At 46.5% G+C, this 11,771-nt stretch overlaps 1 protein-coding gene across 1 annotated transcript in view; it reads right to left on the reverse strand.

Annotated features, from left to right (window-relative positions):
• HERC2 (HECT and RLD domain containing E3 ubiquitin protein ligase 2) overlaps positions 1 to 11,771 on the reverse strand; it is a 227,857-nt gene that overhangs the window by 169,234 nt on the left and 46,852 nt on the right. Inside the window, exons 5-11 of the mRNA XM_011981498.1 lie at positions 9,082 to 9,182; positions 8,465 to 8,621; positions 7,030 to 7,140; positions 6,336 to 6,507; positions 4,830 to 5,003; positions 2,831 to 3,019; positions 2,019 to 2,170 (exon numbers count right to left, since the gene is read on the reverse strand). Of these exons, the coding sequence (XP_011836888.1) occupies positions 2,019 to 2,170; positions 2,831 to 3,019; positions 4,830 to 5,003; positions 6,336 to 6,507; positions 7,030 to 7,140; positions 8,465 to 8,621; positions 9,082 to 9,182 (1,056 nt within the window). The remainder of the gene's footprint in view (positions 1 to 2,018; positions 2,171 to 2,830; positions 3,020 to 4,829; positions 5,004 to 6,335; positions 6,508 to 7,029; positions 7,141 to 8,464; positions 8,622 to 9,081; positions 9,183 to 11,771) is intronic.

Raw genomic sequence — 11,771 nt, forward strand, 5'->3', positions numbered from 1 at the left:
GCGTGAACCCGGGAGGTGGAGCTTGCAGTGAGCTGAGATCCGGCCACTGCACTCCAGCCTGGGCAACAGAGCGAGACTCCGTCTCAAAAAAAAAAACAAAACAAAACCAAAAAAAAGCCATGGTCCATCTGCAACAGAAGGAAGGAATTACCCACACACCCAGCAACGTGGTTGGATCTCAAGACATCAAGCTAAGTGAAAGACGCCAGAAATAAAACACCATACACTGTATGGCTTTGTTTATATTAACTTATGGAAAAGACAAAATAATAACAAGACAGGGCAGAGCAGAGGTTGTCAGGAACTGGAGGGAGGAAGTGGGGATCAACTCAAAGGGCACAAACAGGGCCCTGGACACGACGGGCACGCCCCATGTCTTGATGGTGGTGACTCCCTAGCTGAGGGCACTGGCCAAAACCCACCCAACTCTACACCCGAAACTCAGTCGTCTGGTTGTACGTAAGCCTCATAAAGCCGACCGACACTTACATGTATTTGTTAAATGAATGTGGATGGAATGAAGCCAGCACTCGGCAATCTGTACTTTACAAATGAAAAGTATGAGACAGTGGGGATGAGGGTAGAGAAGTCTTACTAGTCGAAGAAATTGCAAAGTTAACAAAATATTCTATTCTTAGGATCCAGAATATATTCCTATGACGGATGACATTTTCTTGAGAATCTACAGAAGCCAGGCCTCTCCAAAGACATGGTTTTACTCACTTTGTGACCTACTAGTTCGCAAAATACACACACAGTGGCACAGGCGCACACAGAGACAGCCCAATGACTCTACTCCAGTACAACCTCTCCCTTATTCAGCTTAAGTTTCAACTTCCCCAAAAGGTTATCTCCAGCTTCTGTCATCTGCACTGATCTCTCTTCCTTCCTTGAAGTCCTAGAATAAGGAATAAGTTACTCATCCCAGCACTTACTCCCGACTGAGAATTGCTTTACTACGAAATATTTTACACAAAGTCAGTTATAAATACCATAAAGGAAGTAAGCAGACATACCACCCCATCTTGTACTTCGATGCCTTTCAAGTCCAGTGAACCCCATGTCAATCCCAGCCCTTAGGATCCAGTGTGAGAGTAACAGCTATAAATTCCATGCAGATCAATCTTTTCTTTTTCACTCGTTTTACAACATTTGTCTGAATCCCTTACAACACTGTCAGGGTTGGGCTGTTCTGAGCTTGGCATACATGTACCGCACAATACACATCACTCTGCTTTTCTCCCAATTTGGGATCTTCCCAGCGGATGCTGTCGGCAATGATGCCCTCAACTCCACCCTGTGGTGTGCATGGGCCATGCCCTGCGGGCTCCTCTCAAGGGACACAAGGGCTTATTTCAAGCTCTGCACTGCCCACTCCGTGCTCAGGGCTCCGGCCCGCATGAAATGGGCTTGCTGCGTTGGTCTGTACATACATCCTTCATTTAAACCTAATGCCAGAGTTCCACACACAACAGCAAAGAACAAGAGGGTTCCCATCACTCCATGGGGCTGGCAGACCTCTCAATTTTTACAACCTGGCATTTGTAACAACTTTCTATTTTATTTCTGTTCTTTCACAATAAAAGGTTCAACTGAATAGGATAATATTAGGAAGAAACTGCTGATTTTCGTTCCTGTAAAAATAATCTAATGGCTCAAGGAAAGGGTGACAACCTTATCTATGGGAGACGGGTGAACTGCTTGTGAAGGAAGGAACAGTGCTGGGGGATTTGTTTTGGCAAACTCCATAGTGGGGATGTGATTTGAGTAGAGACAAGGCGGCCAAGGCTGCACGGGGTGGAGAAGAGCAGAAAGGCCGATTCCTGTTGCCTTCCACGCACGGGCAGAGCTCCTAAGCCATCACCAAGGAGGCAGCATATCGTAGTGTCTCGCTCCAACCCAGCGCTACACGTCAGGGCAGCTGGCAAACACATGGACACGCTTCTGCGCTCCAGCCTGTTTAGGATATGGCAACATAAAAGAGGAGTGTGTCCCCTACAGGAATGAGCAATACATACACAGTGTCCCCATGGCCCAGCCGTCCGCCGTCCCCACAGCCCCAGGAGTACACCTCTCCAGTGGCAGCCAAGGCCAGGTAGTGGTGACCATCAGAATGCGCAGCAATTTTTACAATGTTTCTGGACGCAAGGCCTTGGACCAGCTGTGGGGCCTAAAAAAGGAAAAATATGAAGAAAAGTCGTCATCAGTAAAAGGAAAATAAACCAGCGCAGCTCTCCTTTATCATGTGTCCCCGAGCAACGCCTGCTCTAACTGGAAGTGGGGCACAAGTCTCTGGGGGCCACGGGGCCGGCTCTCCAGCCCTTCCCACCCAGCACCAACAGAACAGCAGGCAGCCTCCAAGTGCGCCGCGGCAGGACCAGAGCCGATGCGGGGGCCAGGCAGGACCAGAGCCAATGCAGGGGCTGGGCAGGCTAGCCCCGTGCCACAGAGACATGTAGCCGACAGGGAGGAACACCTCGCTTTAATGAAAACATACCACGTCCCAATCTGCCACTATCCCCATGAGGCCCAACTCCCTCATCTGTCACCTGCCTGGCCCCAAAGTCAAATGAGTTTACATGTGTAAAGTGAGTTTACAAACGGAAATCTCATGATTAGCAATGAGTTTCACTGTAAGGACTTCCTAATCTTCACAACCCAAATCTTGACAATATTAAAACTGAGATTATTAAACATAATATACAATAAACAGAAACTTAATCAATCTTCAGAAATCAAATGGCTGAAAGAAACCCCACAGTTTGTGCATCTGCAGTACAGACCCTGCCCCGCAAGGGAACACTGCAGGCACAGTGCCCAGAACACTCACCAGTGTGTCACTATTGTAGGCCTGTGTGTACACACGGCCATTGCGTGACAGAATCAGGAAGCGCTTCTCTGCACAGGCAATCTGTGTGACTCCCAGGTTGGCCAGGCCTTCGCACTGGATCGGACCAATCACATTGGCATAGTATTTCCATCCTATTAACCCCCAACCTATGACCTCTTGCAATGATCCCTGTAAGAAAGTAAACGTTTTCTTTTACAACAGCAACAAACAAAACAAAACAAAACAAAAACGACTGGGAGTAACACTGAGATATTATAAGACAAAAACAAAGCAAATAAAGAGAAAATACGCAGATTCAAAACATCAAAATGGCTGGTACCACGCTGTATTACCTCATTTAACAGGTATGATGAAGCAACTGAACACGTTATTTTTCCATTTCCATTGCATTTCATTTTAACAGAGCCCATTAAAAAGTACTATAAATGGCCCTTAAATACTAATATATTTTAAAATGCTCAAACTACATCAGGGTCACCATCTTGTGCTTTAGGAGGCAAAATCCCAAAAGCCCACACACGAGGCAGGGAGACCAGCATCCGTGTCGGCGGTGACAGAAATCAAGTCGTGCAGGAGCAACCTGGTGACAACCAGCCCACACTAGGTGCATCCCCACCTGCGCATGTGCACAGGCACACACGCGTGCACACATGGAGCACACGTGTTCCAGGGCAGGCCCTGCAGCACTATTTGTGTTTGCTTTATTGTTGTTGTTTGAGATGGAGTTTCACTCTTGTTGCCCAGGCTGGAGTGCAATGGTGCGATCTTGGCTCACAGCAACCTCTGCCTCCCAGGTTCCAGTGATTCTCCTACCTCAGCCTCCCGAGCAGCTGGGATTACAGGCATGTGCCACCAAGCCCGGCTAATTTTTGTATTTTTTAGTTGAGACGGGGTTTCTCCAAGTTGGCCAGGCTGGTCCCAAACTCCCAACCTCGGGTGATCCGCCCACCTAGGCCTTCCAAAGTGCTGGGATTACAGGCGTGAGCCACCACACCCGACCCTCAGCACTACTTGTATAGCAACACTGTGGCAGTAAGCCCAGGTGTCCACCAATAAGAGACTCACTAAAGAAAAACACATAAAAGACACATCCGCACACTGAAGAGTAAGCTACTTTATAAAAACAAATAGTGACACTCTGATAAAGTACTCCAGTATATATGGTTAGTAAAAAAAAAATAAGCAACACAAGTAATGCAACATGCTACCACTAGCATAGTCATTCCAGAGAACCAGGAGGTTACAGAGGAGACTGAAAAGTGAGAGGGGGCAGGTGGGAAACTGGGTAGAAGGGGTGGGCAAGGGAAGCGACAGTGTGTCTCTGCCTAGTTTTGATTTTTGAACCATGTGACTCTTTTTTTTTTTATTGTAAAACAAAATAAATACTCTTCATATTAGAAATAAAATGTTAAAAAAATCTGGATTCAAAACTAGGATTACTGTTCTACCCTAGGAAAGTTCACTACCATTCCCAAAGGCAGTTTTATCATTGACATAGTGATCCACAATAGCGTGCATGAGGTCCTCAGCGGGCCTGCACCCTACAGGTGCTCCACACACGCAAATCACTACTATTACCATTACTATTACATAACAGATAGAATATAGAATTATACTGTCACTACCATAACCAGCATTACATACTAAGACAGTCTGCATTCAGAGTATAAAGAAGGCTGTGGAACCCCCTGCAGAAGGTGGGAGGGCCTGGGGCTGTGGATAAAGGGGAGATTTCTGGGGCTGTGCCACCTGAACCTAGAACCTGGCCCCCAGATTGGGTCCCCAGGCCTGTGCACCTCAGCTTGCTCATCACTCACTCTCAACACGGATAACACCTTCAACTGCAAACACATTTAAAACCACAGGCCAGCTCCCCCCATCAACACCAGAAAACGCAAGTCTCCACACGGGCCCAGGATGACAACCTAGAAGTGGTACTAGCCACAAAACACATGGAGAACGTGGTTCTTGCACACACTTTATGAGACGTCGGAGAGCTGCACAGCGGAGGCATACAGGGCGTAGCCAGACGGTCTAAGTGGGCCATGACGACAACCGCCGTCTGTCGCAGGTCAATGGCAAGCTCGTTGTCTTGTGGAAGAGTGAGGTACCTCAGGAAACTCTCGTTGGGGCTCAGGGGACCAGACAAAAGCTAGAAAGGAAAAGTAAACAAACATTCAGAAAAATTAAAGTGACACAATTAGCCTTTAACCACTCTTTATATTTTGGTATTGACTCATCTGACACATCAAATGACAATGTTGATGATACAGTTATACTACACATCTACATATTTATGCAGCATATAAACTGGGTAACTGTCTAAGTTTGTGATATACATGTCCACAACACTGACTGTGCATGTATACATTTATGATACCACAGGTAAGTTGAATCCACACAGATTACTTAACACAACCAAACCACCCCACAGGCCTAGGACCCCTGGAGAAAGGCAGAACCACCTCTGGGGAAACCCAGCAAAGCATCTCAAGCTGGCCTTGAAAGCTAAAACCAAAATCTTTATTTTAATATCCCACTCTGGAGAACAACTACTTTCATTTGCAAATTAAATCACAGCTCTAATTCTTCAAAAGGCAGAAGAGCCCTATTATCATTAGTTTAAAGGCTGCCAAATAATAGGCCAGGTGCGGTGGCTCACGCCTGTACTCCCAGCACTTTGGGAGGCCTAGGCGCGGGGATCACAAGGTCAGGAGATCAAGACCATCCTGGCTAACACGGTGAAACCTCATCTCTACTAAAAATACAAAAAAAATTAGCTGGGCGTGGTGGCGGGCACCTGTAGTCCCAGCTACTCTGGAGGCTGAGGCAGGACAACGGCATAAACCCAGGAGGCCCAGCCTGCAGTGAGCCGAGATCACGTCACTGCACTCCAGCCTGGGCGACAGAGCAAGACTTCATCTCAAAAAAAAAAAAAAAAAAAAAAGACTGCCAAATAACAGAAAAATTAAACCAAAGCACGATATTGAAATGCCTAAGACTTTCCTGAAAAGACTGGCAAAATCCAACTTGTACTTGACCTGTAAAGACCAGCATCCTGGAGGTTTAGGCCCAGGACCCCACACACCTGCTCCTCCCCAGCTCGGCATCCACACCTGTTAAGCGGGGAGCTGGTACTCAACAGAGTGACAGTTCAGGTGACATACCCTGCATAGAGCCCAGCACACAGGAAGGGCCAACAAGGCAGACCACCATTTTTGCTGTTCTTTTCTGGTACTGATTTAAAAGTGCGTGTTTCAAGCTTGGTTCTCCGCTGATAAGGAACTCAGTGCTCACTGAGCCACACCGAGTCTTCTCCACAAACAAGTGACCTCCCACACCTGTCTCATCTGACTCACTGCTGTTACCACCAAACACACACACAACAGAGAAAAACACTGCCGTGGACATGCACACTGGTCTGGCTTAAAAAATAACTAGAATCGAGTGCCACCTAAACACAAAGTGCGATCATGACACTCACATGCATGTCGCCCTCGGAGTGGGGTGTATCCTTACTGCAAATGATGCTCTGGAACCTCTGCAGCAAGGGCAAAAGCGGGGCACTGGTGCCCTGGGCGGAACGCTCATTGTCAGTCTCCTGTGCCCCGCTGTCCCACAGCTGAAGCAACAACAGGATGGCAGACAACATTTGGCTAAAGGAGAAAAGATATTCATTCCTAGTAAAAACACATTAACTTTTTTTCTTCATGGTTGATCAAAAATAAAAGCAAACACATCTAGATAGAAGTGAAGAAATACTTGGGATCTGAAAGGAAACGAAAGTAAAGCTGTGGTAATTAAATCACTGAATTGCCACGGAGATTTTAGCACAAGACATCGCCTTCTGCTGATAGGAAAGACCAGTTAAGAAGCTCAAAGAGCACGTTTACATGAAAGATCTAGGATCTTAAATTCATGGAATAAAAATAATTAAGTTAGGTAAACTGAAAGAAAAAAAAGAAAGAAAGAACAGTTACCAGGCTAGAAAACTGAGCATAAAAAAGCAAGTGATGAAAAGGTAAAGAGAGAGCGAGCTCTGGGACGTGGTTCTCTGGTTACAGAGCACCACACATCTGCTGCAGTCACAAAGGATTCAGTGAAATGCACACAATGCAACAGGTATTTGGATACAGAGGCACTTCCCCAAAGCGTTCCCAGTCTGCGCCAGCCCTCACCTCAGCGTGCCTCTCTGCACAGCCAGCTCCAGCAGGATGGCCAGGGCCAAGTGCTGGTCCTGCAGGGGGATGCTTCCTGGCCCTTTGGTGCCTGGCGTTCCCTGAACATCCCTGAAATGAAAGCAGAGGATGCAGGAACAAAGCAACCTCCAGACAGACAGCATGCTTACAGTCACACTGCACGCTTCCTACACGCTCCCTCCCAAGGAAGGAAATGTTTTTAATATTTAGAATCAAGTTTCCGAGACTTACTACTCAGATTTATTCAGAGATTTTAAAGTATATGATTAATTAGCTTACACAACTATATTTTAAGTATTCATTAATATACCATGTAATATACCATATTATATAATATATACCATGTAATATACCACATTACAGTAGATGACATACTCCAAGTGTGCGAAGCACAAAATAATTTATCTCATCATCCAAAACATGAGTAGACTATCTAGCTATCTTTTACAGTTTCAATGACGTGTAAGACTATAACAGTATCAACATTCACCTACAGAATCAGAGAACCAATTTCTAAAACCACCTGAGAATCTGGAGGCAAAATGTCTACACTACTTTCTATCTCTGATCAATAAAATATTTTTCACTTTTCTATGTTACTCAATGATAAATATTTAAAAATTCTACCCCAAGACTGCAGAAAAAAGATCTTATGGCATCAGTACTAAAGCTGAATTTTTGAAATCAAGTCCAAGCCTAGGTTCAGGGCCTCCAGCGTTAAAACTCTGTGGTGATGCCTTCACCAGCAGGCAGTGGACTCAGGAAGTGGACTCAGAGCCGGGGGCGCAAACGCCAAAGGCCTCCTGCCCGCTGGAAGAAGGCACAGTGCTGACCTCTGGCAAGGAGAGTGAGGAGCAGCCTCACTTTTCCTCTGCATCTGTCCTTCCTGTTGAATTCCTTTACATTTAAAAACCTTAACGACAATGCATAGAACCCAAGACCAGAGTTCATGTTTTTCCTTACACACAAATGATTCCTATTCAAAGTTTTTTACACTAAAAACATCAGTTACAGGACTAAACAATTTCATCTTGAGTAGCTGTTTACTCCCACATTATCTATAAGACTCAAACCAAGTGCCACTCTGCACTCAGAACAGCAGCTCCTAATCATCACAGAGGGACACACAATGTCAGTGCTCAACCCTCCACGAATGACTGATGGCCAAATCTCTAAGCATCCTCCCTCGTCGTCTCATTTAGTATCACAGCTTCCTGGGTCTAGTCAGAGTATCATAAATCGAATCACCAGAAAAGCTGAGAACCCAGACCCGGAATCACAGCACCGAGAGCCTGCTGAAAACAGGCGAGAAACCAACCTACTAGGCCTCTTAGCTCTAAAGCGAGGGTGGTAAGAACCAGCCTCCAGCAGGCCAGCTGTCTGCGTGCAGAAGGCAAGAAAGGAAAGAACTCACCCGGTCACGACAGACCTGAGGAACCTGGTCGCTCTCTCCACCACCTCCAGCCACACAGAGGACACGGTGCTCTCGTCGAAGAGCGAGGCCTCGGGAAGTGCTCGCAGGGCATCCAGGGACTCCTGCAACAGCTCACTGCAGAGGTCCGCATCCTCGCCTGGGCGCACACACGCGTCAGAGGAGCCCCCCCACTCCCCTTACTCTCCCGCTGGGCTTCCCAGCCCTCAGCGAGAGAAGATGCCACTGTCCCCTTTCTAATCCCTCACTCAACAGGCCAAAATCTAGCACAGCTGCTCCAGTCAATTCTGTGTTTCGTGGCTGTCACATGAGCACTACACTAACTTCTTGTTCTTCTAGAATTAAGTCCGTACTCAGATGTTCCATGGTAGTGGCTGGCGTGGGGTGGGGGGTGCATGCACTTGCTCTTTTTTTTTCTCTAAAGCACAGACATGAAAAGCCAAACAGCCTCTGCAGCCTCTCATCTCACAAGCAAGGAAACTGAGGCGCAGAGAGCACATGGGATCAGCCGAAGGGCACACGGTGGCTGAACCGAGCTCGAAACCCAGACTGTTGGTGTGTTAGGGAAGCAGAACCACGCGCCACACCGGGGACCGTACCTGATCGCCAGGCCCTGCGCAGGAAGGCGAAGGCGAAAGACAGCGCCGCTCGGGATCCCACTCTGGCGAGCCCCTCCACGCCTTTGCCCGCAGGCCGGGAACTGCAGACGACACACACGGAACATATAACCAGTCAGCAGCGGAGGGTGCAGATACTACATAAAATCAATACTATGAAAGGGTGTGTACCAAAATCCAACCAATGGTTTTCCTCACGTGACAGGATTACAAGTGCATTTTTAGTTTTGTTGTTTAACAACTTTCATCAAACGTCTTTCGTAAAGGAAAAGTTTTCTCTTTAAGAATCAAAGAAATGTACAAGGAATTTTAAATGTCTTGGGAAAATGCTCATGAAATGACCTCACAAAGCGAGATTCTAGTGGGAGGAAGCAGACAATAAGCAGATAAATACAGAAACGGAGGGAGAATAAACCCCACATAGGAGACCAGACCAGAAAGGAGCTGGAGGAAAAGCAACAGAGTTGCACACCTCGCCCCAGCTCGCCTGGCTCGCCCCAGCTCCAGCGTCCTCCACTCAGGGTCCACTCCCGGTCACGGGTGAAGCCCTGCATGCTTGACCCACCCCATGAGGAGTCGCTCTCTTCTAAGGGTAGTGCTCATCACCCTCCTGTGTCTTTTTAAGCTTTTCACTACTTGTGTATGTTAATTTCACAAATCACAGTTTCATTCTGCATGTTGTAAAAGGCTATGCAAATGGCCTTTTACATACCATAAAAATCATCCTGTACAAGAGAGAAAAGGCTAGAATACAAAAATGCATATATAGGCGGGCTGAGGCAGGAGAATGGCATGAACCCGGGGGGCGGAGCCTGCAGTGAGCCGAGATCATGCCACTGCACTCCAGCCTGGGAGACAGAGCAAGACTCTGTCTCTAAAATAAAATAAAATAAAATAAAATAAAATAAAATAAAATAAAATAAAAAGCATATATAATCTCAACTCAATCACGCACAGCAAGTAATTGTATGTTATGCTTTATACTATATCATAGTTCTAATATTACAGTATTGCTACTATAAACAATATTCTCCAAATTTACTAAAATTTGCTTTATGATCAGGGGAAATCTTATAAAAATAGGTGATACGGAGTTCAAGACCAGCCTGGCTAACATGATGAAACCCTGTCTCCACTAAAAATACAAAAATTTGCCAGGTGTGGTGGCGGCGTGCCTATAATCCCAGCTACTCGTAGGCTGAGGCAGGAGAATTGCTTGAACCTGGGACACGGAGGTTGTAGTGAGCCAAAATCGCACCTCTGCACTCCAGCCTGGGAGGCAGAGTAAGGCTCTATCTCAAAAAAAAAAAAAAGAGGGATGTTACAGAAGGATCTCCCCAAGATATAATGTGTAATAAAAATGGCAATGAAGAACACAGCTGGCCAGGGGCAACAGTACATGTTTATCCATAAGTGCCTGAAAAACGAAACAGGAGCTCAGAGAGGAAACACAAGAACCTCTGAGAAGGGCACTGGGTACCTGAAAGACGGAAATCTTTGCTCCTAAATAAGAAATATGAACACAAGACACAGACACGTAACAGGACACACAGTCCTTATAAGAGAAAGCACAGGGCCAAGTGTCGTCAGAGGAGGTGGGCGAGTCACTTTAGGTCAGGAGTTGGAGACCAGCTTGGTCAGCATGGCAAAACCCCATCTCTACTAAAAATACAAAAATAAGCCGGGTGTGGTGGTGCACGCCTGGAGTCCCAGCTACTTGGGAAGCTGAGGCAGAATTGCTTGTACCTGGGAGGTGGAGGTTGCAGTGAGCCAAGATCGCGCCACTGCACTCCAGCCTGGCCTGGGCGACAAAGTGAGACTCTGTCTCAAAAAAAAAACTACTCAGCAATAATGAAATAATGATACATGCAACGACCCCCTTGGGAAAATGTCAAGGGGATTATGCTGAGTGAAAAAACTCAATCTTGCTTGAGGCCAGGAGTTCAAGACAACCCTGGGAAACATAATAAGATCCCAGTCTCTACAAATACAAAATTAGCTGAGTGTGTTGTCGTGCATCTGTGGTCCCAGCTACTCAGGAAGCTGAAATGAGAGGACGGCTTGAGCCCAGGAGTTTGAGGCTGCAGTGAGCTATGACTGTATAACTGCACTCCAGCTTGGGCATCAGGGTGAGATCTTGTCTCCAAAAATTACAATAATAACAATATAAAATTAAAAAGCCAATGTCAAAAAATCACGTAATAGAGAACAGATGAGTGGTTGCGAGCAGTTAAGGTGGAAAGAGAATACGTGAACGTGGGTATAAACGGCCCTTGTCCATGTACCCTGATTGCAGTGGTGGTCTCAGAAAATTCACACCTGAAAAAACTGCAAAGAAATACACAATTGAGAGCATGTAAAACTGGGAAAACCTGAAGAAGACAGACAATCAGAGTTAACACCCTAGTTGTGATGGCTGTGTCGTAGTTTGCAACTAGCTACCAGCGAGGGCAAAGGCACGAACAATAAGAGGAATCTCTATGCTGTTTCTTTTTTTTTTTTTTTTTGAGACAGAGTCTCGCTCTGTTGCCCAGGCTGGAGTGCAGTGGCCAGATCTCAGCTCACTGCAAGTTCCGCCTACCAGGTTTACGCCATTCTCCTGCCTCAGCCTCCCAAGTAGCTGGGACTACAGGCGCCCGCCACCTCGCCCGGCTAGTTTTTTTTTTTTTTTT

Source organism: Mandrillus leucophaeus, unplaced genomic scaffold (genome assembly GCF_000951045.1).
Source record: "Mandrillus leucophaeus isolate KB7577 unplaced genomic scaffold, Mleu.le_1.0 Scaffold227, whole genome shotgun sequence".
Taxonomy (NCBI): domain Eukaryota; kingdom Metazoa; phylum Chordata; class Mammalia; order Primates; family Cercopithecidae; genus Mandrillus; species Mandrillus leucophaeus.